General features: G+C 39.9%; 1 protein-coding gene across 6 annotated transcripts in view; it reads left to right on the forward strand.

The window, feature by feature from the left end:
- ELMO1 (engulfment and cell motility 1) overlaps window positions 1–24,792 on the forward strand; it is a 581,422-nt gene that overhangs the window by 320,061 nt on the left and 236,569 nt on the right. For all 6 annotated transcript variants that reach the window (XM_060414767.1, XM_027968620.3, XM_060414768.1 and 3 more), the window contains one exon: window positions 966–1,074. In XM_060414767.1, the coding sequence (XP_060270750.1) occupies window positions 966–1,074 (109 nt within the window). The remainder of the gene's footprint in view (window positions 1–965; window positions 1,075–24,792) is intronic.

A 24,792-nucleotide genomic window follows, 5' to 3' on the forward strand; every position in this document is an offset into this window, starting at 1 on the left:
ATTAAGTATAGGAGCTGAACCATTAAAAAAAATGGAATTTGCAGCAACAGGGATGCAGTTAGCGTTTATCAAACTAAGTGAAGTAAGTCAAAAGAGAAAGACAAATACTATATGATGTCACTTTTATGTGGGGTCTAAAATATGAAACAAATGAACCTATTTTGAAACAGAATCATGTGGTTGCCAAGGGGAAGCGGATTGGAGGGGAGGAATGGAGTGGCAGGTTTTAGGATTAGCAGGATGCAAGCTTTTACATGGCTTCCCTGATAGCTCAGTTGGTAAAGAATCTGCCTGCACTGCAGGAGACCCCGGTTTGATTCCTGGGTTGGGAAGATCCATTGGAGAAGGGATAGGCTGCCCACTCCAGTATTCTGGCCTGGAGAATTCCATGGACTGCACAGTCCACAGTCCATGGGGTTGCAAAGAGATGGACATGACTGAGCGACTTTCACTTTCTTTCAAACTTTAAGATATAGAATGGAGAGACAACAAGGTCCTACTGTATAGCATAGAGAACTGTATTCTATACCCTATGATACACCATAGTGAAAAAGAATATTTTTTTAAAAAAAGAAAGAAACTGTAGGAGCTGAAGTCATTAAAGGAGAGTTACTCTTCCCAGGAAAGGGAAGATATGACTGGGAGAATAAGAGAGTGGTTTTGTTACTTAAGTAAAAAGTCTTTATTGTACTATTTTTAAAAACTCTCCACGGGCACCTCTGGGTAAGTGGAAACTGATGAGCAAAATATCCTCTTACAGAGTGGTTTTAGGAGATTTGGAAAACAAGAGAGTTTTCAGCCCTATATACAGAGACTATACTTACAGTACAATTTTGTTCTGCTCCCAAGAAACTTAGTTTGGTGGTCTGGAGTAGATCTGTTTCTCTATTACAATATAGCCAACACTTTTGATGTTTTCTGTAAACTGACTTCCCTTTCTGACCTCCTTCCTTTCCTGCTTGCAGATTGTGCTTGAGAACAGTAGCCGAGAAGATAAGCATGAATGTCCCTTTGGCCGCAGTAGTATAGAGCTGACCAAGATGCTGTGTGAAATCCTGAAAGTGGGCGAGCTGCGTAAGTATCCTCGTTTCCCACAGGGTATCCAGCTTCTGGGGCTGCCTACCTACATGCAGGGTTCCCAAGGTGCTGACAGCTAAGCATGGGCATCATTCCCATGGACTGAACATTCTTTAACTCAGGTTTCCCGTGTATGTATTTCTGCATGTCTGCTCTGGGAATAAATATTAAAATCTACAGGAATGGAAAAATGTGCAGGTATTGTGACCAAATTTAAAATATTGTTAGAGTGTGTATTGCTCTGTTTAGGAAAAGATCTATGGGTTTCTTTTTTTAAATTCCAGTTTTTAAGCTACCAGTAGATTATTTTCTTTTTGCTTTTTGAAACATCTTTCTTATATAAAGAAAAATGCACACTTTAATGAAATTCTCTTGCTTCCAGTATTTTACTTGCTTAGAATCCTTCCTCTATGAAAGATAGAATTATTGAAGGAAATGAGTAGCTGTGTGGTCAGAAATATGCTTATTGCTCTTTTCCTCCCTTACACAGTGTTACAGAATTTAAGAGAGGATACCTAGCAATAGAGAGCATGATAATTCTCTTGCCTTTTGCTCCCTTGCATAATTTGGTTTTAACCCGTTAAGGCAAATCTGATTTAACCAGGCCTGCAATCATAGTTAACATTGAGTCTCCCTGTAGCAGCTAAATTCCATTCCCTATAACAGCTATAGAGCCGACACACATATAAATCTTTTCTTGTAGACTTAATAACATAGGCATCAGCAAAAGCTATTTATACCAGAGGAATGTCTAGTGTTTGGTATTATTGTGAAAGCATAAATATTTAGTCACCTGTTTGAGAGTGTAAAATAATGGTCTATAATGATTGATGGGAAGGAATCTAAAGATGAAATTGGAAAGGGGGTTATGTTTTATTTACAGTGTAAAATTGACTACCATCACTGCTAAGGTAAATTTTTAAAATGTAGAACTTAATAAGGAAAAAAGCTAAGAATTTGAGCCTGTTTGACCAAGCACAGTGAGTGTTATCATCCTCCCAATGTGGGTGGGGGAAAGAAACCAAACTGGGTCCGGAACTCCCCCGAAAGTTCATTACTTATGAGCCCAAATTAGGTTATTTTTGCATTAAAAGAGTAACAACCTATCCTGAGAGATGTCTGTGTAGTCTGCTTGGGTTCACTTATCACCAATGCTAACATTTCATTTTTACTTTAATCCTTGACCTGAGTCATCCTTCCTACTCTTCATTTCACTAACTTGTAGAGATTATGTCTGCTATGTAGCTTACTAAGTATTCCACTAAAGAATTAAAGTCCTGAATCAAAAAAATCCTCCTGAATTCCTGTCTGATAAGCATGACTATTTCCTGTTTATCTCAATTTGATGGGGAAAAGTATAGAAAGTCACTTGCTAAAAGGCACTGATGACTACCCAAGATTTTCAGAAACGAGAACAGTCATGCTCTGCTTGGCTGGTATATCCTGTGTCCAGATTACTGCCTTGCAATGTCCTTTTCTTGTCCTGCCTTCATTTTTGTCTTCCCCAGAGGCCTGCTTTGGCTATCTTACTCTCATCTTGATGATGGCAGAAGGTATGCTCTTGTGAGCTTTAACTGTCATACCCAGCTTTCTGCTTTTCTCCTTTGCCCAATGGACATGTGTCCATTATGCTACAAGTCAGCACAGAGCAGAAATATGGTGGACTAGAGGGAGAATGCTGGGGACAACAGGCAGCAGGATTCTGTCTTGGCTACTTATGACATTTGTGTCCTTGAATAACAAGTAGCAGACTTCACTACGTGCTCATATTCCTACATTTCCCCAGAAAGAGTTGGGCTGATGGTTTGAGTAGTTGCATTCATTTTGGCTTAATCACAAGTAACTTTGGTGTCTGAAATTGCAAGGGTTAAGTATGAGAGGAGTAGCCTAGGAACAGGCAGTATTCAACCTAGGGAAGCTAACTTGGACAAGATGGCCACATTTCAGGCTATATGTGGGCAAGATTAATGTGTATCTGATTTGGACCCTCCTCCCTGTCAGAGGTGCCCCATCTGGTGTGTGGACAAGAACTTTTGTGACAAGAGTCTAAGCAGAGCATGCTGCTCATGTAAATGTCAGCTCTGTGCTTTGAGGGAGGGAATTGGTATAGATTAGAGGCTGACCTCTGCCTGGTATAGAGCACCCTCTCCAGATGTTTGAAGAGCTGGTAGTCAAGCCAGGAACCAAGAGAGAATCCCATTCTATGGGCTGAGGTAACCAAGTAAGAATGAAGGCAAATACCTTTGGGATCCCTGGAGGTGTTCCACACACTATGCAACATTTCAGAAGGTGAGAACCTTCTGCTGCAGAGAAGGCCTCCAATATGCTGCTGCAACTTGCTTAGCACCAGATCAGGTCTGGTTTCTGACATCTCCATGGCAGGCTTCCTTTTGTCTAAGATGACAAATGCATTTATTCATTTGTTTAATAAAAATCTACTGATTAATTACAATATGCCAGAGACTATGTTGAACACTGTAGGTGCAAAGGTGAACCAGATATGGTCTCTGTCCCCAGGAATCAGTCTTCCACTTGAGAAAGTATATGAGCTGAAACTGTTGTTTTTTCCTCTTAGCTATAAATGTGTGTTTATATATCCATGAATATATGTACATATATATATATATACACCCATTATCTGATCTAAAGCATAATTTTCAAATTTCGATAGTCTGAGCTTTCAGGTTGACCTGAGTTCACCCTCTACTGACTGCAGAGCCCATTTCTGACATTTTGCAAGCCTACCAAAGACCCCCACGTTTCTGAAGTCTACATGCCCAAATTGGTTGTTTTCTACTCATAAAATATTAAAGGATTGCTACATTCTGATTGAGTGCTAGACAGCAAATGATGAAACACCCTGGAGTAAGAGGAAAATTGCTTTTTAATGGATTGCCTTTTGTTTGTTGCCATATTAAATAAGTTACTAATAGAAAAAGTAAATCTAAGCATACCCTTACATTGGAGGAGATGTCTGTTTTTCTTCTGAGGAAAATTGGGTTCACACACAAATCCATCTCCCTTTGGTCTGTGTGTGTTTGCTTTTCTCCATTCCCAAATCAATGATTTGTGTTAATAATTGACCGGGAAGATCACGGTCACATTACGTCTGTGAGCAAGTACTGAGACTAAAGAAGTACCAATTAAAATTCTAACTCATTTTTCTACAATAGTAGGGAGATGCAATTTTCTAGAAATGTTTTGCCTTTTGATTTAACTTAAGGTCTTTTAGAGGGAACCCACTTCTGAAATACCAATTACATCTTAGTGTCTGAAGCAAACATATTAATGTTCAGTTAAATTACTAATACCTAATATTTATGCACAAGGTTTTTTTGGATTACTTTTAAAAAAGCACTATTTTTCTACATCCCAATTATTGGCATTGTAAGACGCAAATGTTTAGTAGTATAGTCTATAAAACAATGCCTATTTATATTCTCAGAACACTTTATCAAGGTATTTAATTGAAGTCTGTAATACCCCCAGGAGTTAAACCAAGATCAATAGCATCTATTTTTATTAATGAAGAGAAGACTTGTGCTTTCTGCTTATTGTCTAAGGTCACTGAATTCAAATTGGTGCTCAGGTTGCTCAAAGAGTGGTTCAGAAAGCGGCAGGGAAGTCAAGTGTTTGCATTTTGACATCTGAATGACCTAATCTGAATCGTAGCTATTAATCAGACGCTTTGGGCATGCTTCTGTCTGTTCTGAGCTTTCTGGTTCCTTATCCATAAAATAGAGATACTGTCTACTGCATATAGTTGTTGGGAGGGTTAAATGAGATCTTGGCTGTGCTTTAGTTGGAAGATGATAGTCTTTTTTTTTTTTCAAGTGATAGGATTTTACTTTCCATAAACAAACAAACTGCAAGTTAGGCCAGGGAGGGAAAGTGCTCTGATTTAAGTGACAACTGGAAGCAAGATCTGGAACCATGTCCTTTGTTTCTGCATTCTGTACATTCTGTTGTGATTGTTCAGTGACTCAGTCATGTCTGACTCTTTGTGACCTCCACGGACTGCAGCACACCAGGCCTCCCTGTCCTTCACCATCTCCCGGAGCATGCTCAAACTCATGTCTGCTGAGTCAGTGATACCATCCAACCATCTCATCCTCTGTCGTCCCCTTCTTCTCCTGCCTTCAATCTTTCCCAGCATCAGGGTCTATTCTAATGAGTTGGCTCTTCACTTCAGGTGGCCAAAATATTGGAGGTTCAGCTTCAGCATCAGTCCTTCCAATGAATATTCAGGATTGATTTCCTTTAGAATTGACTGGTTTGATGCCAGCTTTCTTCATGGGGCTTGTTTGAGGCACTTATGTTCTCTTAGTTTCATTTCTAAAAATCACAAAAAGAAGAATCCTATTGACCTAGAGGTAGTCTCACATCCCCATGGCCTGGGTTGTAGAATTGTCAGCCCCATGTAGAAGAAGATTGAAGTAGAGGGAGAACGTTTTCAAAAGGAGAGGTGTGTTTGTGAATGTGAGGTGGGTGAGAATAGACAAAAGCAGGAAATGGTTTCCTTACAAAGGATAGGAGGCATAATACAGGCTAATCGATTCCTTATGAAGAAACCCTGTTCCTAACAGGAACTAACAATGATAACTGTTGTTTTTGCTGTTGTAGTACTGTTTCGAAGGCAATAATAAGCTTTTGAGGACTGCAAAGAAAATTTGATTTCTGATACAAATAGGTTAATTATTTATCCTCTGGATAAGGATCCAACAGATAAGTTATATTCCAATTACACTTAGAGCTAGGATATTTATTTTTATTTCTCATTCATTCAATAGCTAAAGCTCTTCTTCTGTGGTGTTGTTTAGTCACTAAGTGGTATCTCTTTTGAGACCCCATGGGTCCAGTCAGGTTCCTCTGTCCATGGAACTTTCCAAGCAAGAATGCTGGAGTGGGTAGCCATTTCCTTCTCCAGGAGATCTTTCCGACCCAAGGATTGAACCCGGGTCTCCTGCTTGGCAGGAGGATTCTTTACCATGGAGCCACCTGGGAAACCTATACTGATGACAAGGACTTAGAACATACATTTCATCCTCTAGCAGTTCATGTGCTGACTGGAGAGTCTTTCATGTAAACAAATAATTATAAGCATCTTACTATTTGTAGATTACATTTAAGATATATTAATGTTCCTAGGGGCATTGTTTAGTTATTTTGTTCATGGAGAGCCATGCAGGCTGAGGAAGGGATATGACATCGCTCAAGAAGAGATTTTTCTTTTCTTTTTAATTTATTTTTTAAATTAAAATAAGGCTTTTAATAATAAGGCTTTTAAAGGATCATGGCTTTACAGAATTTTGTTGTTTTCTGTCAAACCTCAACATGAATCAGCCATAGGTATACATATTTCCCCTCCGTTTTGAACCTCCCTCCCATCTCTCTCCCGATCCTACCCCTCTACGTTGATACACAGAGCCCCTGTTTCAGTTTCCTGAGCCATTCGGCAAATTCCTGTTGGCTGTCTATTTTACATATGGTAATGTAAGTTTCCATGTTACTCTTTCCATGCATCTCACTCTCTTCTCCCCTCTCCCATGTCCATAAGTCTATTCTCTATGTCCATTTCTCTGTTGCTGCCCTGTAAATAAGTTCTTCAATACCATTCTTCTAGATTCTGTATATATGTGTTAGAATACAATATTTATCTTTCTCTTTCTGACTCACTTCACTCTGTATAATAGGTTCTAGGTTCATCCACCTCATCATAACTGACTCAAGTGCATTCCTTTTTATGGCTGAGTAATATGTCGACATTCTAGGAATCAGCGAACTAAAATGGACTGGAATGGGTGAATTTAACTCAGATGACCATTATATCTACTACTGCGGGCAAGAATCCCTCAGAAGAAATGCAGTAGCCATTATGATCAACAAAAGAGTCTGAAATGCAGTATTGGATGCAATCTCAAAAACGACAGAATGATCTTTGTTTGTCTCCACGGCAAACCATTCAGTATCACAGTTATCCAAGTCTATGCCCCAACCAGTAATGCTGAAGAAGCTGAATTTGAGCGGTTCTATGGAGACCTACAAGACCTTTTAGAACTAACACCCAAAAAAGATATCCTTTTCATTATAAGGGACTGGAATGCAAAGTAGGAAGGCAAGAAACACCTGGAGTAACAGGCAAATTTGGCCTTGGAATGCGGAATGAAGCAGGGCAAAGACTAATAGAGTTTTGCCAAGAAAATGCACTGGTCATAGCAAACACCCTCTTCCAACAACACAAGAGAAGACTCTACACATGGACATCACCAGATGGTCAACACCAAAATCAGACTGATTATATTCTATGCAACCGAAGATGGAGAAGCTCTATACAGTCAGCAAAAACAAGACCAGGAGCTGACTGTGGCTCAGATCATGAACTCCTTATTACCAAATTCAGACTGAAACTGAAGAAAGAAGGGAAAACCACTAGACCATTCAGGTATGACCTAAATCAAATCCCTTATGATTATACAGTGGAAGTGAGAAATAGATTTAAGGGCCTAGATCTGATAGAAAGAGTGCCTGATGAACTATGGAATGAGGCTCGTGACACTGTACAGGAGACAGGGATCAAGACCATCTCCATGGAGAAGAAATTCAAAAAAGCAAAATGGCTGTCTGGGGAAGCCTTACAAATAGCTATGAAGAGAGGCAAAAAGCAAAGGAGAAAAGGAAAGATATAAGCATCTGAATGCAGAGTTCCAGAGAATAGCAAGAAGAGACAAGAAAGCCTTCTTCAGTGATCAATGCAAAGAAATAGAGGAAAACAACAGAATGGGAAAGACTAGAGATCTCTTCAAGAAAATTAGAGATACTAAGGGAACATTCCAAGCAAAGATGGGCTCAATAAAGGACAGAAATGGTATGGAACTAAGAGAAGCAGAAGATATTAAGAAGAGGTGGCAAGAATACAAAGAAGAACTGTACAAAAAGATCTTCATGACCCAGATAATCATGGTGGTGTGGTCACTAATCTAGAGCCAGACACCCTGTAATGTGAAGTCAAGTGGGCCTTGGAAAGCATCACTATGAACAAAGCTAGTGGAAGTAATGGAATTCCAGTTGAACTGTTTCAAATCCTGAAAGATGATGCTGGGAAAGTGCTGTACTCAATATGCCAGCAAATTTGGAAAACTCGGCAGTGGCCACACGACTGGAAAAGGTCAGTTTTCATTCCAATTCCAAAGAAGGGCAATGCAAAAGAATGCTCAAACTACCACACAATTGCACTCATCTCACATGCTAGTAAAGTAATGCTCAAAATTCTCCAAGCCAGGCTTTAGCAATACGTGAACCATGAACTCCCTGATGTTCAAGCTGGTTTTAGAAAAGGCACAGGAACCAGAGATCAAATTGCCAACATCCTCTGGATCATGGAAAAAGCAAGAGAGTTCCAGAAAAACATCTATTTCTGCTTTCTTGACTATGCCAAAGCCTTTGACTGTGTGGATCACAATAAACTGTGGAAAATTCTTAAAGAGATGGGAATACCAGACCACCTGACCTGCCTCTTGAGAAATCTGTATGCAGGTCAGGAAGCAACAGTTAGAACTGGACATGGAACAACAGACTGGTTCCAAATAGGGAAAGGAGTACATCCAGGCTGTATATTGTCACCCTGTTTATTTAACTTATATGCAGAGTTCATCATGAGAAACGCTGGGCTGGAAGAAGCACAAGCTGGAATCAAATTGCCGGGAGAAATATCAATAACCTCAGATATGCAGATGACACCACCCTTATGGCAGAAAGTGAAGAGGAACTAAAAGCCTCTTGATGAAAGTGAAAGTGGAGAGCGAAAAAGTTGGCTTAAAGCTCAACATTCAGAAAACGAAGATCATGGCATCCGGTCCCATCACTTCATGGGAAATAGATGGGAAACAGTAGAAACAGTGTCAGACTTTATTTTGGGGGGCTCCAAAATCACTGCAGATGGTGACTGCAGCCATGAAATTAAAAGACGCTTACTCCTTGGAAGAAAAGTTATGACCAACCTAGATAGTACGTTCAAAAGCAGAAGCAGAGACATTACTTTGCTGACTAAGGTCCATCTAGTCAAGGCTATGGTTTTTCCTGTGGTCCTGTATGGATGTGAGAGTTAGACTGTGAAGAAGGCTGAGCACCAAAGAATTGATGCTTTTGAACTGTGGTGTTGGAGAAGACTCTTGACAGTCCCTTGGACTGCAAGGAGATCCAACCAGTCCATTCTGAAGGAGATCAGCCCTGGGATTTCTTTGGAGGGAATGATGCTAAAGCTGAAACTCCAGTACTTTGGCCACCTCATGTGAAATGTTGACTCATTGGAAACGACTCTGATGCTGGGAGTGATTGGGGGCAGGAGGAGAAGGGGACGACCGAGGATGAGATGGCTGGCTGGCATCACTGACTTGATGGACGTGAGTCTGAGTGAACTCCGGGAGTTGGTGATGGACAGGGAGGCCTGGCGTGCTGCGATTCATAGGGTCACAAAGAGTCGGACACAACTGAGCTACTGAACTGAACTGAACTGAATATTCCATTGTGTGTATGTACCACACCTTCTTTATCCATTCATCTGTTGATGGACATCTAGGTTGCTTCCATGTTCTAACTATTGTAAATAGTGCTGCAATGAACAATGAAGGATACATGTGTCCTTTTCAATTTTGGTTTCTTCAGGGTATATGCCTAGGAGTGGGATTGCTGTGTCATATGATGGTTTTATTCCTAGTTTTTTAAGTAATCTCTCTACCGTCTTCCATAGTGTCTGTATCAGTTTACATTCCCACCAACAGTGCAAGAGTGTTCTTTTTTCTCTAAACCTTCTCCAGCATTTATTGTTTGTAGACATTTTGATGATGGCCACTCTAACTGGTGTAAGGTGATATCTCATTGTAGTTTTTATTTGCATTTCTCTAATAATGAGTGATGTTGAACATCTTTTATGCGTTTGTTAGCCATGTGTATGTCTTCTTTGGAGAAATGTCTGTTTAGGTCTTTTCCCACTTTTTGATTGGTTGTTTGTTTTTCTGGCATTGAGTTGTATGAGCTGCTTGTATATTTTGGAAATTAATCTTCTGTCAGTTGTTTCATTTGCTATTATATTCTCCCATTTAGAGGGTTGTCTTTCACCTTGCTTATAGTTTCCCTTGCTATGCAAAAGCTTTTAGATTTAATCAGGTCCCACTTATTTACTTCTGCTTTTATTTCTGATCCTCTGGGAGGTAGGTCATAGAGTATCTTGCTTTCATTTATGTCGAGTGTTCTGCCTATGTTTTCTTCTAAGTAGTTTTGGTCTTACATTTTTGTAGTTTCTGGTCTTATATTTAGGTCTTCAATCCATTTTGAGTTTATATTTGCATATGGTATTAGGAAGTGTTCTAATTTCATTCTTTTACATATAGCTGTCCAATTTTCCCAGCACCATTTATTGAAGAGGCTGTCTTTGCCCCATTCTGTAGTCTTGCCTCCTTTGTCAAAAATAAGGTACCCATAGGTGCGTGCGTTTATTTCTGGACTTTCTGTCTTGTTCCATTGATCTATATTTCTCTTTTTGTGCCACTACCATACTGTCTTGATGACTGTAGCTTTGTAGTATAATCTGAAATCAGGAAGGTTGATTCCTCCAGCTCCATTCTTTCTCAAGACTGCTTTGGCTATTCGGGGTCTTTTGTGTTCCCATATGAACTGTGAAATTTTTTGTTCTAGTTCTGTGAAAAATGCCATTGGTAATTTAATAGGGAACGCATTGAATCTGTAGGTTGTTTGGTAATATAGTCATTTTCATGATATTGATTCTTCCTACCCAGGAACATGGAATATCTCTCCATCTGTTTATATCGTCTTTGATTTCATTTTTTGTGTCTTATAATTTTCTATGTACAGTTCTTTTTGTCTCTGTAGGTAGGTTTATTCCTAGATATTTAATTCGCTTATTGCAATGGCAAATAGGATTGATTCCTTAATTTCTTTCTGATTTTTCATTGTTAGCATATAGAAATGCAAGTTACTTCTGTGTATTGATTTTGTATCCTGTAACTTTGCTAAATCCACTGATTAACTCTCGTAATTTTCTGATACTATCTTTGGGATTTTCTATGTACAGTATCATGTCATCTGAAAACAGTGAGATCTTTGCTTCTTCTTTTCTGGTCTGGATTTATTTTATTTCTTATTCTTCTCTGCTTGCTGTATCTAGGAATTCCAAAACTATGTTGAATAATAGTGCTGAAACTGGACACCCTTATCTTATTCCTGATCTTAGGGGAAACACTTTCAATTTTTCACCATTGAGAATAATGTTTGCTGTAGGCTTATCATATATGGCCTTTACTAAATTGAGATAGGTTCCTTCTATTCCCATTTTTTGAAGAGTTTTAATCATAAATGGGTGCTGAATTTTGTCAGATGCTTTTTCTGAATCTGTTGAGATTATCATATGATTTTTATCTTTCAATTTGTTAATATGGTATATATCACATTGATTGACTTGCATATATTGAAGAATCCTTGCTTTCCTGGAATAAACCCAGCTTGATCATGGTGTATGAACTTTTTGATGTGTTGCTGATTTCTGTTTGCTAAAAATTTTTTGAGGATTTTTGCATCTATGTCCATCAGTGATATTGGCCTGTAGTTTTCTTTTTCTGTGTTGTCTTTGTCTGGTTTTGGTATCACGGTGATGGTGTCCTTGTAGAATGAGTTTGGAAGTGTTCCTTCCTCTGCAGTTTTTTGAAAGTTTTAGAAGGATAGGCACTAGCTCGTCTCTAAATGTTTGATAGAATTCTCCTGTGAAGCCATCTGGTCCTGGGCTTTTGGGTTTGGGGGAGATTTTTTATCACAGCTTCAATCTCAGTGCTTGTAATTGGGCTGTTTATAATTTCTATTTTTTCCTGGTTCAGTCTTGAAAGATTGAACTTTTCTAAGAATCTGTCCATTTCTTCCAGGTTATCCATTTTATTGCCATACCGTTGTTTGTAATAGTCTCTCATAATCCTTTGTATTTCTGCATTGTCTGTTGTAACCTCTCCTTTTTAATTTCTAATTTTGTTGATTTGATTCTTCTCTCTTTTTTCCTTGATGAAGCTGGCTAAAGGTTTGTCAATTTTGTTTATCTTCTCAAAGAGCCAGCTTTTAGTTTAATTAATCTTTACTATTGTTTCTTTCATTTCCTTTTCATTTATTTCTGCTTGGATCTTTGTGATTTATTTCCTTCTACTAATTCTGGGGTTTTTTTGTTCTTCTTTTTCCAGTTGTTTTGGGTGAAAGTTAGGTTGTCTATTCGATGTTTTTCTTGTTTCTTGAGGTAAGATTGCTATAAACTTCCCTCTTGGAATTGCTTTTGCTGCATCCCATAGGTTTTGAGTTGTGTTTTCATTGTCATTTGTTTCTAGAAAGTTTTTGATTTCCCTTTTGATTTCTTCAGTAACCTGTTGGTTATTTAGAAATGTGTTGATTATTTTCCATGTGTTTGTGTTTCTTACAGTTTTTTTCTTGTAATTGATTTCTAGTCTTATAGCGTTGTGGTCAGAGAAGACACTTGATACAATTTCAGTTTTCTTAAATTTACTGAGGTCTGATTTGTGACCCAAGATGTGATCTATCCTGGAGAATGTTCCATGGGTGCTTGACAAGAAGGTATATTCTTCTGCATTTGGATAGAATGTCCTGAAGATATCAATGAGATCCATCTCATCTAATGTATCATTTAAGACTTGTGTTTCCTTATTAATTTTCTGTTTTGATGATCTGTCCATTGGTGTGAGTAGGGTGTTAAGGTCCCCTACTATTATTGTGTCACTATCAATTTCTCCTTTTATGTCTGTTAGTGTCTGTCTTATGTTTTGAGATGCTCCTATGTTGGGTGCATAGATATTTACAGTTGTTATGTCTTCCTCTTGGATTGATTCCTTGATCATTGTGTAGTGTCCTTCCTTATCTTTTATAATCTTTATTTTAAGGTCTGTTTTGTCTGATATGAGAATTCTACTTCAGCTTTCTTTTGCTTCACATTTTCAGGGAATATATTTTTCCATCCTTTCACTTTCAGTCTATATGTCTCTTGAGGTCTGAAGTGGGTTTCTTGTAGACATCATATATATGGGTCTTGTTTTTGTATCCGTTCAGCCAGTCTGTGTCTTTTGGTTGGAGCATTTAATCCACTTACATTTAAAGTAATTATTGATATATATGTTCCCATTTGGAGAAGGAAATGGCAACCCACTCCTGTACTCTTGCCTGGAAAATTCCATGGATGGAAGATCCTGGTAGGCTACAGTCCATGGGGTCGCAGAGTCGGACAAGACTGAGCGACTTCACTTTCTTTCTTTCTCTAGTTCCTTTTGGAGGAGGAAATGGCAACCAACTCCAGTGTTCTTGCCTGGAGAATCCCACGGAAGGAGGGGCCTGGTGGGCTGCAGTCTATTGGGTTGCAAAGAGTCAGACATGACTAAGCAACTAACACACACACACACACACACACGTTCCAGTTGCTAGTTTCTTAGTTGTTTGGGGTTGATTTTGTAGATCATTTTTTTTCTCTTTATTTCTTGACTATATAAGTCCCTTTAACATTTGTTGTAAAGCTGGTTTGGTGGTACTAAATTCTCTTAACTTTTGCTTGGCTGAAAAACATTTTATTTCTCCATCAATTTTGAATGAGATCCTTGCTGGGTACAAGGATTTGGTTGTAGATTTTTCACTTTGAGTACTTGAAATATATCCTGCCATTCCCTTCTGGCCTGCAGAGATTCTGCTGAAAGATCAGCTGTTAAGCATATTGGGTTTCCCTTCTGTGTTACTTGTTGCTTCTCTCTTGCTGCTTTTAATATTCTTTCTTTATGTTTCATCTTTGTTAGTATAATTAGTATGTGTCTTGGCATGTTTCTTCCTGGGCTTATCCTGTATGGGACTCTTTGTGCCTCTTGGACTTGACTGACGATTTCCTTTTTCCTGTTGGGGAAATTTTCAACTATAATTTCTTCAAAATTTTTCTCATACCCTTTCTTTTCCTCTTCTTCTTCTGTTCAGTTCAGTTCAGTCACTCAGTCGTGTCCGACTCTTTGCGACCCCATGAATCGCAGCACACCAGGCCTCCCTGTCCATCACCAACTCCTGGAGTTCACTCAGACTCATGTCCATCGAGTCCATGATGCCACCCAGCCATCTCATCCTCGGTTGTCCCCTTCCCCTCCTGCCCCCAATCCCTCCCAGCATCAGAGTCTTTTCCAATGAGTCAACTCTTCACATGAGGTGGCCAAAGTACTGGAGTTTCAGCTTTAGCATCATTCCCTCCAAAGAAATCCCAGGACTCCTTCAGAATGGACTGGTTGGATCTCCTTGCAGTCCAAGGGACTCTCAAGAGTCTTCTCCAACACCACAGTTCAAAAGCATCAGTTCTTCGGTGCTCAGCCTTCTTCAGAATCCAACTCTCACATCCATACAGGACCACAGGAAAAACCATAGCCTTGACTAGATAAACCTTAGTCGGCAAAGTAATGTCTCTGCTTCTGCTTTTGAACGTACTATCTAGGCTGGTCATAACTTTACTTCCAAGGAGTAAGCATCTTTTAATTTCATGGCTGAAATCACCATCTGCAGTGATTTTGGAGCCCCCAAAAATAAAGTCTGACACTGTTTCCACTGTTTCCCCATCTATTTCCCATGAAGTGATGGGACCGGATGCCATGATCTTTGTTTTCTGAATGTTGAGCTTTAAGCCAACTTTTTCACTCTCTTCTTTCACTTTCATCAAGAGGCTTTTTAGCTCCTCTTCCCTTTCTGCCATAAGGGTGGTGTCATCTGCATATCTGAGGTTATTGATATTTCTCCCAGCAATCTTGATTCCAGCTTGTGTTTCTTCCAGTCCAGCATTTCTCATGATGTACTCTGCATAGAAGTTAAATAAGCAGGGTGACAATATACAGCCTTGACATACTCCTTTTCCTATTTGGAACCAGTCTGTTGTTCCATGTCCAGTTCTAACTGTTGCTTCCTGACCTGCATACAGGTTTCTCAACAGGCAGGTCAGGTGGTCTGGTATTCCCATCTCTTTCAGAATTTTCCACAGTTTATTGTGATCCACACAGCCAAAGGCTTTGGCGTAGTCAAGAAGCAGAAATAGATGTTTTTCTGGAACTCTCTTGCTTTTTCCATGATCCAGTGGATGTTGGCAATTTGATCTCTGGTTCCTCTGCCTTTTCTAAAACCAGCTTGAACATCAGGGAGTTCACGGTTCATGTATTGCTGAAACCTGGCTTGGAGAATTTTGAGCATTACTTTACTAGCATGTGAGATGAGTGCAATTGTGTGGTAGTTTGAGCATTCTTTTGCATTGCCTTTCTTTGGAATTGGGATGAAAACTGACCTTTTCCAGTCCTGTGGCCACTGCTGAGTTTTCCAAAGTTGCTGGCATATTGAGTGCAGCACTTTCACAGCATCATCTTTCAGGATTTGAAACAGCTCAACTGGAATTCCATCACCTCCACTAGCTTTGTTCGTAGTGATGCTTTCCAAGGCCCACTTGACTTCACTTTCCAAGATGTCTGGCTCTAGATTAGTGATCACATCATCATGATTATCTGGGTCATGAAGATCTTTTTTGTACAGTTCTTCTTTGTATTCTTGCCACCTCTTCTTAATATCTTCTGCTTCTCTTTGTTCCATACCATTTCTGTCCTTTATCGAGCCCATCCTTGCATGAAATATTCCCTTGGTATCTCTAATTTCTTGAAGAGATCCCTAGTATGGAGAAGGGAATGGCAAGCCACTTCAGTATTCTTGCCTTGAGAACTCCATGAACAGTATGAAAAGGCAAAATGTAGGATACCAAAAGAGGAACTCCCCAGGTCATTAGGTGCCCAATATGCTACTGGAGATCTGTGGAGAAATAAATCCAGAAAGAATGAAGGGATGGAGCCAAAGCAAAAACAATACCCAGCTGTGGATGTGACTGGTGATAGAAGCAAGATCCGATGCTGTAAAGAGCAATATTGCATAGGAACCTGGAATGTCAGGTCCATGAATCAAGGCAAATTGAAAGTGGTCAAACAAGAGATGGCAAGGGTGAACGTTGACACTCTAGGAATCAGCGAACTAAAATGGACTGGAATGGGTGAATTTAACTCAGATGACCATTATATCTACTACTGCGGGCAGGAATCCCTCAGAAGAAATGGAGTAGCCATCATGGTCAACAAAAGAGTCTGAAATGCAGTACTTGGATGCAGTCTCAAAAAGGACAGAATGATCTCTGGTCGTCTCCAAGGCAAACCATTCAGTATCACAGTAATCCAAGTCTATGCCCCAACCAGTAACACTGAAGAAGCTGAAGTTGAACGGTTCTATGAAGACCTACAAGACCTTTTAGAACTAACACCCAAAAAGATATCCTTTTCATTATAGGGGACTGGAATGCAAAAGTAGGAAGGCAAGAAACACCTGGAGTAACAGGCAAATTTGGCCTTGGAATGCGGAATGAAGCAGGGCAAAGACTAATAGAGTTTTGCCAAGAAAATGCACTGGTCATAGCAAACACCCTCTTCCAACAACACAAGAGAAGACTCTATATATGGACATCACCAGATGGTCAACACCAAAATCAGACTGATTATATTCTGTGCAACCAAAGATGAAGAAGCTCTATACAGTCAACAAAAACAAGACCAGGAGCTGACTGTGGCTCAGATCATGAACTCCTTATTACCAAATTCAGACTGAAACTGAAGAAAGAAGGGAAAACTGCTAGACCATTCAGGTATGACCTAAATCAAATCCCTTATGATTATACAGTGGAAGTGAGAAATAGATTTAAGGCACTAGATCTGATAGAAAGAGTGCCTGATGAACTATGGAATGAGGTTCATGACATTGTACAGGAGACAGGGATCAAGACCATCCCCATGGAGAAGAAATTCAAACAAGCAAAATGGCTGTCTGGGGAGGCCTTACAAATAGCTATGAAAAGAAGAGAGGCGAAAAGCAAAGGAGAAAAGGAAAGATACAAGCATCTGAATGCAGAGTTCCAAAGAATAGCAAGAAGAGATAAGAAAGCCTTCTTCAGCGATCAATGCAAATAAATAGAGGAAAACAACAGAATGGGAAAGAGATCTCTTCTTCTTCTGGGACCCCTTTAATTTGAATGTTGGTGTGTTTGCTATTGTCCCAGAGGTCTCTGAGACTGTCCTCAGTTCTTTTCATTCTTTTTACTTTATTCTGCTCTTCAGAAATTATTTCCACCATTTCATCTTCCAGGTCAATGATTCATTCTTTTGCTTCAGATATTCTGCTATTGATTCCTTTTAGAGTATTTTTAGTTTCAGTTGGGCTTCCCTGGTAGCTCAGAGGTTAAAGCGTCTGCCTCCAATGCAGGAAACCCAGGTTCGATCCCTAGGTCGGGAAGATCCCCTGGAGAAGGAAATGGCAACCCACTCCAGTATTCTTGCCTGGAGAATCCCATGGACAGAGGAGCTTGGTAGGCTACAGTCCATGGGGTCACAAAGAGTCAGACTCGACTGAGTGACTTCACTTTCGCTTTAGTTTCAGTAATTGTGTTGTTTGTCTCTGTATGTTTATTCTTTAATTCTTCTAGGTCTTTGTTAATTGATTCTGGCATTTTCTCCATTTTGTTTTCAAGGGTTTTGATGATCTTTACTATCATAATTCTGAATTCTTTCTCAGATAGTTTGCCTATTTCCTCTTCATCTATTTGGACTTCTGTGTTTCTAGTTTGTTCCTTCGTTTGTGTAGTGTTTCTCTGCCTTTTCATTGTTATTATTTTTTAACTTATTGTGTTTGAGGTCTCCTTTTCCCAGGCTTCAAGGCTGAATTCTTTCTTCCTTTCCGTCTCTGCTCTCCTAAGGTTGGTCCAGTGGTTTGTGTAAGCTTCATATAGGGTGAGATTTGTGCAGGACTTTTGTTTGTTTGTTGTTTGTTTTTCCTCTGACGGGCAAGGCTGAGTGAGGTGGTAACCCTGTCTGCTGATGATTGTGTTTGCACTTTTGTTTTGTTAGTTGTTTGGATGAGGCATCCTGCACAGGGTGCTACTGGTAGTTTGGTGATGCTGGGTCTTGTATAGAAGTGGTTTCCTTTGTGTGAGTTCTCACTGTTTGATACTCCCTAGGATTAGTTCTCTGATAGTCTAGGGTCTTCGAGTCAGTGCTCCCACTCCAAAGCTCAGGGCTTGATCTCTGGTCAAAAACGAAGAGTCTACAAGTGGTTTGTTACGGCATTAAGTGTGAGATTAAAACAAATGTCCAAAGACAAGAAACCAAAGATGAACCCTAGTCAAATGGCAGTTACAAAACCAGGCAAATAATAATTAAAATAATGGAATATACACATATACATATACACCTATGAGCAAAGTCAAAACAGTCCAACAAAAATAAAATACAGTAGACTGACCCGGCAAACAAAGGAAATTAAAAATTACATTTACCAGTTAAGAACAAAACTAACTAAATCAGAAACTGGAAAACAAAACTAAAGCAAGGTGTCAAATGGGGAATAATGCAATGAAAACAAAACTAACAAATATGTTGAGAGGAAAGGAAAGAAAGAATAGATATGCAGAGTTAAATAGAGGTAGATGAGGAAGATTTATATACATTAAATATTAACTGCAAGGGGAAAAGAACAATAGGAAAGGCAAAGGAATAAATGTAGAAAGATATAATAGACTTTTTAAAATTAGAAATTAAAATTATAAAAAAGAGGAAAAAAATGGAAGAAAAAAGGGGGAAAAAAAGAAAACTTCATAGAACTGCAAAAGCCCAGTGTAGAGGCAGAGGTTTATACCAACAAAAAAAAGTGTGACTGAATATACACATATACACATACATCCAAAAACAAAATCAATACAGTCCAACAAAAATAAAGTACAATAGATTTACCCAGCGAACAAAGGAAACCAAAAATTGTATCTACCAGAACAAAACTGACAAAAGCACAAACTGGAAAATAAAACCAAAGTAAGGTGCCAATTGGGGAATAAAGCAATGAAAATAAAACTAATATGTTAAGAGGAAAGGAAAGAAAGAATAGATATGCAAAGTTAAATAGAGGTAGATAAAGAAGATTTATATGCATTAAAGATTAACTGCAAGGGCAAAAGAATAGTAGGAAAAAACAAAGGAATAAATGTAGAAAAAAATAATGACAGGTTTAAAAATTAAAGTTAAAAAAAGAGAAAAAAAAAAAAAGGAAAACACCACAGAACTGTAAAAGCCCAGTGTAGAGGCAGAGGTTTCTAACAACAATGAAATAATAATTAATAATAATTAGTTATTAATTAACTGAGGGAAAAAAAGCTCAAAAGCTTAATTAGATTTTATAGTGCCAATAAAATCCACAGCTACAACAGAAGAGGAAAAAAGGGGAAAACAAATTCCAAGAGAATCTACAGAACACGTCAAAACAGAATAATAAATGTTTTTCTTGAGTCACTGCTGTCAGAGTCCTTTCCCTCGCTGGGAGTCACAGTCCGCCTTACCTCCCTAGGATGCCCTCCAACACTGTGCTGATCTCTGGACCTGCTGTGAGGGCAGCTCAGATTCTAATCTGGTCCTATTCCTGTGTCTTCTTGCCTCCAATGTCCACAGCTATCAGAACTAGTGCGTTTTCTTTTGTGAGAATTCTCAATGACCTTTTATATATTCCATAGATACAGAGTCTGCCGAATTGATCGTGTGAATTTAATCTTCAGCTTGTACTGCTGGTGGGAAGGTTTTGGGTCTTCTTCCTTAGCCACGCTGCCCCTGGGTTTCAACTGTGGTTTTATTTCCACCTTTGCATGTGGGTCATCCACTGGGGTTTGCTCCTGAGGCTGCCCTGGAGGACTTGGGTTTGCCCCTGTGAGGACCAGGTGTGGAGGTGGTGCAGCTGCTTGAGTCGCAGGTGTTCTGGCAGCACCAGGTACTCAGAGAGTTGGCAGCTAGGGCAGCAGGAAATACAGTGCTCTAAAAGGGTATGGCAACCAGTATTGGCCAATACGCTTCAGTGTTCTTGCCTGGAGAACCCCCCCTCCTTAACAGAGAAGGCTGGCAGGCCACAATCTACAGGATCACAAAGAGTCAGACACTACCAAAGTGACCCTGCGTGCATAGATGCAAGCCTTTTTTGCCTGTGGCAGCTCTGCCCCAGTGAGAGTTGAACATGAAGGTGGAGCAGCTGCTTAGCTTACAGGGACCCTGGCGGCGCCAAGTGTGCAGGGACATGGACTGCCTCTGCTGCAGGAGTTATGGTCCTATCAGAGTCTTTATTTGAGCCTCTTGTAGTTGCCAATCAGAAGGCCTGTTTGGCAAGTCTTTCTCCATAGCTCCACCCATTCAGGCACTTAAGAGCTCCCTTTCCTGAGATCCTTCTCTGTTGTTCAGAGCATCAGGCACATAGAGGGGACCCCCTGGCTGGGGTCCTACACTGTAGGTTGGTGCATCAGGCACTTAAAGGGGCACCCTGGGTGGCATCCTACTCTATAGTTCAGTTCATCAGGGGTTTGATGGGCTAGTCTCTCTGCTCATGCAGAGTCTCACTGCTGATGCTGGTGTGTGGAGAGAGAGAGGCTATGGTGACGTCTCCACCCACTACACGTGACTCAGCAGTATAGCCTTGCTACCACAGCTGCCCATTTTCTTCCACAGGCATTTCCCACCACAGTCTCCTCCCTTCCATCCCTTCGATCCATCTCTCCACAGTCAACAGCAGCTCTCGCCCTGGGATTGCTCCAGAATCTCTAAACTCTAGCTCCTAGCCGCTGCACCTTCCAGGGGACCTGCATCCCTGTCTGGGGTGTGTATGGCTGCGGCAAGGACTGTCTGATTGTCATTCCATTTAGGCTGCCACAGATCAGCTGTTTCACTTTCAGCCTCAAATGTTTCTCCTCTGACTCAGACAATTGCCCTGATGTGGGGATCAGACCCCTGCTTCAGTTCCCCCACCCGCCAAGGCAGGTCCAGTCCTACCAACACTCCTGTTTCCCCCCCTAGTTCCTTCATCCTACCAAGTTTGCATGGGTCTATATATTCTTTCCCGCTGGTCAGGTACTCCTGTCTGCTCTCAGCTGATGTTCTGCATGTACTGCTGTGTCTGAAGATGTATTCCTGATGTATCTGTAGAGAGAGATGTACTCCACGTCCACCTACTCCTCCGCCATCTTGTTCAAGAAGAGATATCTGAGTGTGTGTAATCATGCAGATAAAGAAAAGAATAACCAGGCAGGCACAGGGGGGTGAAGCTGTTGAAAATTCCAGGTGGTGAGAACTGTAGATGGAAAGACCAGGAGGTTCAAAGAATTCTACAGTCTGCTCTTCTTATCTGCTGGTTCTGCATCCTTGGATCCAGCCAATCCTGGAACCAGTCCCTTGCAGATACAGAGGGCTTTTACTTCAGTATGGCAAAAGCAGGAAGCTTGAGAGAGCAGGCAAATGGAGGAGATTCTGACAGGAGAGGCAAGGATCAAGGTATAAGTATTTGCAGCACGGAGGTGTCTGGATTTCACCAGATAGTGGAGTGGGAACCAGTAGAAGAACGTTAACAATAAAAAGAAATGTTTCAGTCCTAGGCATGAAATTCTAGAACTAGATAATGTTTTCTGGGTGTGACAAGACCTTGCAAGCATGACAATATGCAGTGCCAGGACCAGAGACAAACTTATCTTACTCTAGCCGAGCACAGATGATGAATGGAGAGTCGATTAGGAGGTTTTCAGCTTCAAGTAATCAAAATCTCAACTCAAAATGGCCAACATAAGAAGAACATTTATTGAATGTCACAACTTCAGACTTGAGTAGGCTCTGGGGGTGGTTATCTGTTTAGTGATGTCACCAAGGACCCAAGTTCTTTCCATCTTTTGGTTCTGCCATTCTTACCAAATTTGTTCTCATGCTTATCGCAAAATGGCAGCTATCATCACATGGTCCAGAGGAACAAGAGGCTGTGTCTTCCAGAGAATCTTTTTTAGGTGTATAAAAATGTGTTCAAAAGCCCTTCAGATAGGATAGATGTGTTCAGGGTGGTGTGACTGCAGATCCAAAGGCCCTTTAGCAAACTTTTTCTCATGTATCTTGGCTAGCACTATGACCATGTGCTTGTGTCAAACTCAATCACTGAGAGGGAACTAGAACATTTAAAGGTCATAGTAATCATTAGCTTCTCCCAAGATTGAAACTAGTCTTTCCTGAGTGGCCATAGGATGATGCGTAGCTAAAGAAAATTGGGAAACTACTCAAACCCTTAATTCTACCCCTTTACTTTGAAACCTATTTTCTGCATTTTCTTTACTGCTGCAAAAAACTATAACAAATTGAATTCAGATTATAGCCCTCTATCATTTTGCCTTTATTGGGAGTTGAGGAAATACACTGTATTTTTTTAGGTCACAATATCAAAGGTTGCCGAAAAATGGAAATTGAAGTTTGATTATAATGTATTTCATTTTTCATCACTTCGCTACTAGAGCTCTACTACTTTATTTTCTTTTTAGCAAATGGATATTCCACTTCCTCAATTATGCTTTCGTGTGTGTTATTCTCCAGTGTGTTCTGAAGGGCAGGATGGACATACATTTATGATTGAAGCCTTCATATTTCTCGGGAATAACTTTGCCATCTTCAGCTGTTTGACTATACCATAATTACATTAAAATTTAATAGCTACTTCTCTGTTTAAAAAAAACGAGATACAAGAACAAAATCTGCATCACACACTATGAAAATTTTAAGCATTTTCTTACCTTGTCTTTCAGTGGAAATATTTATTATCACATACCAGTGGTGCTGAGTGAAGCACCTTGTATAATTCATCACCCAGACACCTCTGCTTTAGCAAGTAAAAATAACACAGATGAGCAATCTGAAGGACTCTGGAGTGCACAGCAATTAAAATAGACACTTAACTCTGGGACATTGGTGTTTTGGTACTTGGAGAAATACATCCATCACTTTCATTCGTAGAACATCCTGGCTAAAGCAAACTCAAGGAAATTAGCTTTTAACAATTAAACCTCGTAAGGACATTTTTCCTCCTAATACTAGCTTGTACCTATGATCCATGGCAAGTTGAAGCCTCTCAGATCTTGACTCTGTCTTAAATGTTTATATTCTACTTCTTTATATTCTATACTTTCATACTCTATTTCAGCCTTAAGTTTAATGTAAGCAAATAAGCAAAAGTTATTCAAGGCCTGAGCCTGGATTTAGGAAGTTACATGCACTTTTGCCCCAATTTAAAATGTCATAGGAGAGAGTATAAAAGTCATTCCAAAGTGGTAGTTTAAAATATATATATAATGTAATATTACTCAGCCATAAAAAGGAACAAAATTAGGTCATTTATGATGTGAATGGACCTGGAGTCTAGAAGGATGGTGCAGACAAGCCTGTTTGCAGGGCAGGAATAGAGATTCAGATGGAGAGAATGGACATGTGACACAGCATGGGAAGGAGAGGGTGAGGCGAGTTGGGAGAGTAGGATGGACACATATACACTGCCGTGTGTAAACTAGATAACTGGTGAGAAGCTGCTGTATAGTGCAGGGAGCCCAGCTCAGTGCTCCGTGGTGATCTAGAGGGGTGGGAGTGAAGGGGAGGGGTGGGGGGAGGCTCAAGACGGAGAGGACATATGCATACATATAGTGCATATTCACTTCACTGTATAGCAGAAACTAACACAACATTTTAAAGCAGTTATACTCCACTAAAACTAAAATTAAACAATTGATATCAGGATTTATAATAGTAGTACCATGAGAGGGAGGGCCTGATTCCTGAATCCAGAATCAGAAGCCCTGGTTGATAGACATCAGTGATTTTGCCTTTGTCATGATGGCTAGACATATTGCTCCTTAGTCTCCCATTTGTAACACGGGAAAATCATCATCATCTGAAAATCAGAGGAAGAACGTCAGTTAAAGCATTTTGTTAACTATAAAATGCTGTCCTATTGAAGGAAGTAACTCTAAATGCAAAGATTCAGAGACACTGAAATGCCTCTCACCCCATAGCAAAGCCAACTCTTTCTGTGCATCCAGTGGCTGTCGTACGAATCTGAAGTTCTGGGTGTTTTGTTGGTGTGTCAGAAGGCTGTCCTTGTATATCCTTCTGAATCACAGTGTAATGGTTGTCTCCATAGACACGTGGTTGCTGAGAAGAATTACATCTGGCAGTTTGAAAGAATATATCAAGCACATCTCAATTATAAATGGATGAAAAAGTTATCGTTACCATAGGCTTTTTTTAGGACTTGCCCTTTTTTACATTATTTTTGAGAAGATACATAGCTGGAAACAATCAGTATCCATTCCTCCTATCAAATTAGGTTATAGATTGAGAGGGAAGCTTGGTAGCTTTGCCGCCTCATGATGAGAGACACAGACACACTGACGGAACACGGATGGCCGTTGTCACCTGCTTCTGCCTTGTAGCAATATTTTTCATCCAGGTTCGTCTTTAACATCCCATTTGGGTGACTGTTCTGATTCCTCCCTGAACTCCAGCTGTAACAGCATATCACATCCTCCTCTAAACTCCTAAAGCAATTTATCTGTGTCTCTTCTGTTGTACTTTCGACTACATTAAGAGTTTTTACCTTATTTGTGGCCCTGTTTTCCCTACAAGTTGAGGGGGTTTACTGAAAAGTGTAAAGATAACTTGAAGATAATTAAATGGTGAAAACAAAAGCAATTAAAAAATAAAATGGAAAAAAATAGATTATGAGTGTTTTCAAAGTACATGTTATAAA

This window comes from Ovis aries, chromosome 4 (assembly GCF_016772045.2).
Source record: "Ovis aries strain OAR_USU_Benz2616 breed Rambouillet chromosome 4, ARS-UI_Ramb_v3.0, whole genome shotgun sequence".
Taxonomy (NCBI): domain Eukaryota; kingdom Metazoa; phylum Chordata; class Mammalia; order Artiodactyla; family Bovidae; genus Ovis; species Ovis aries.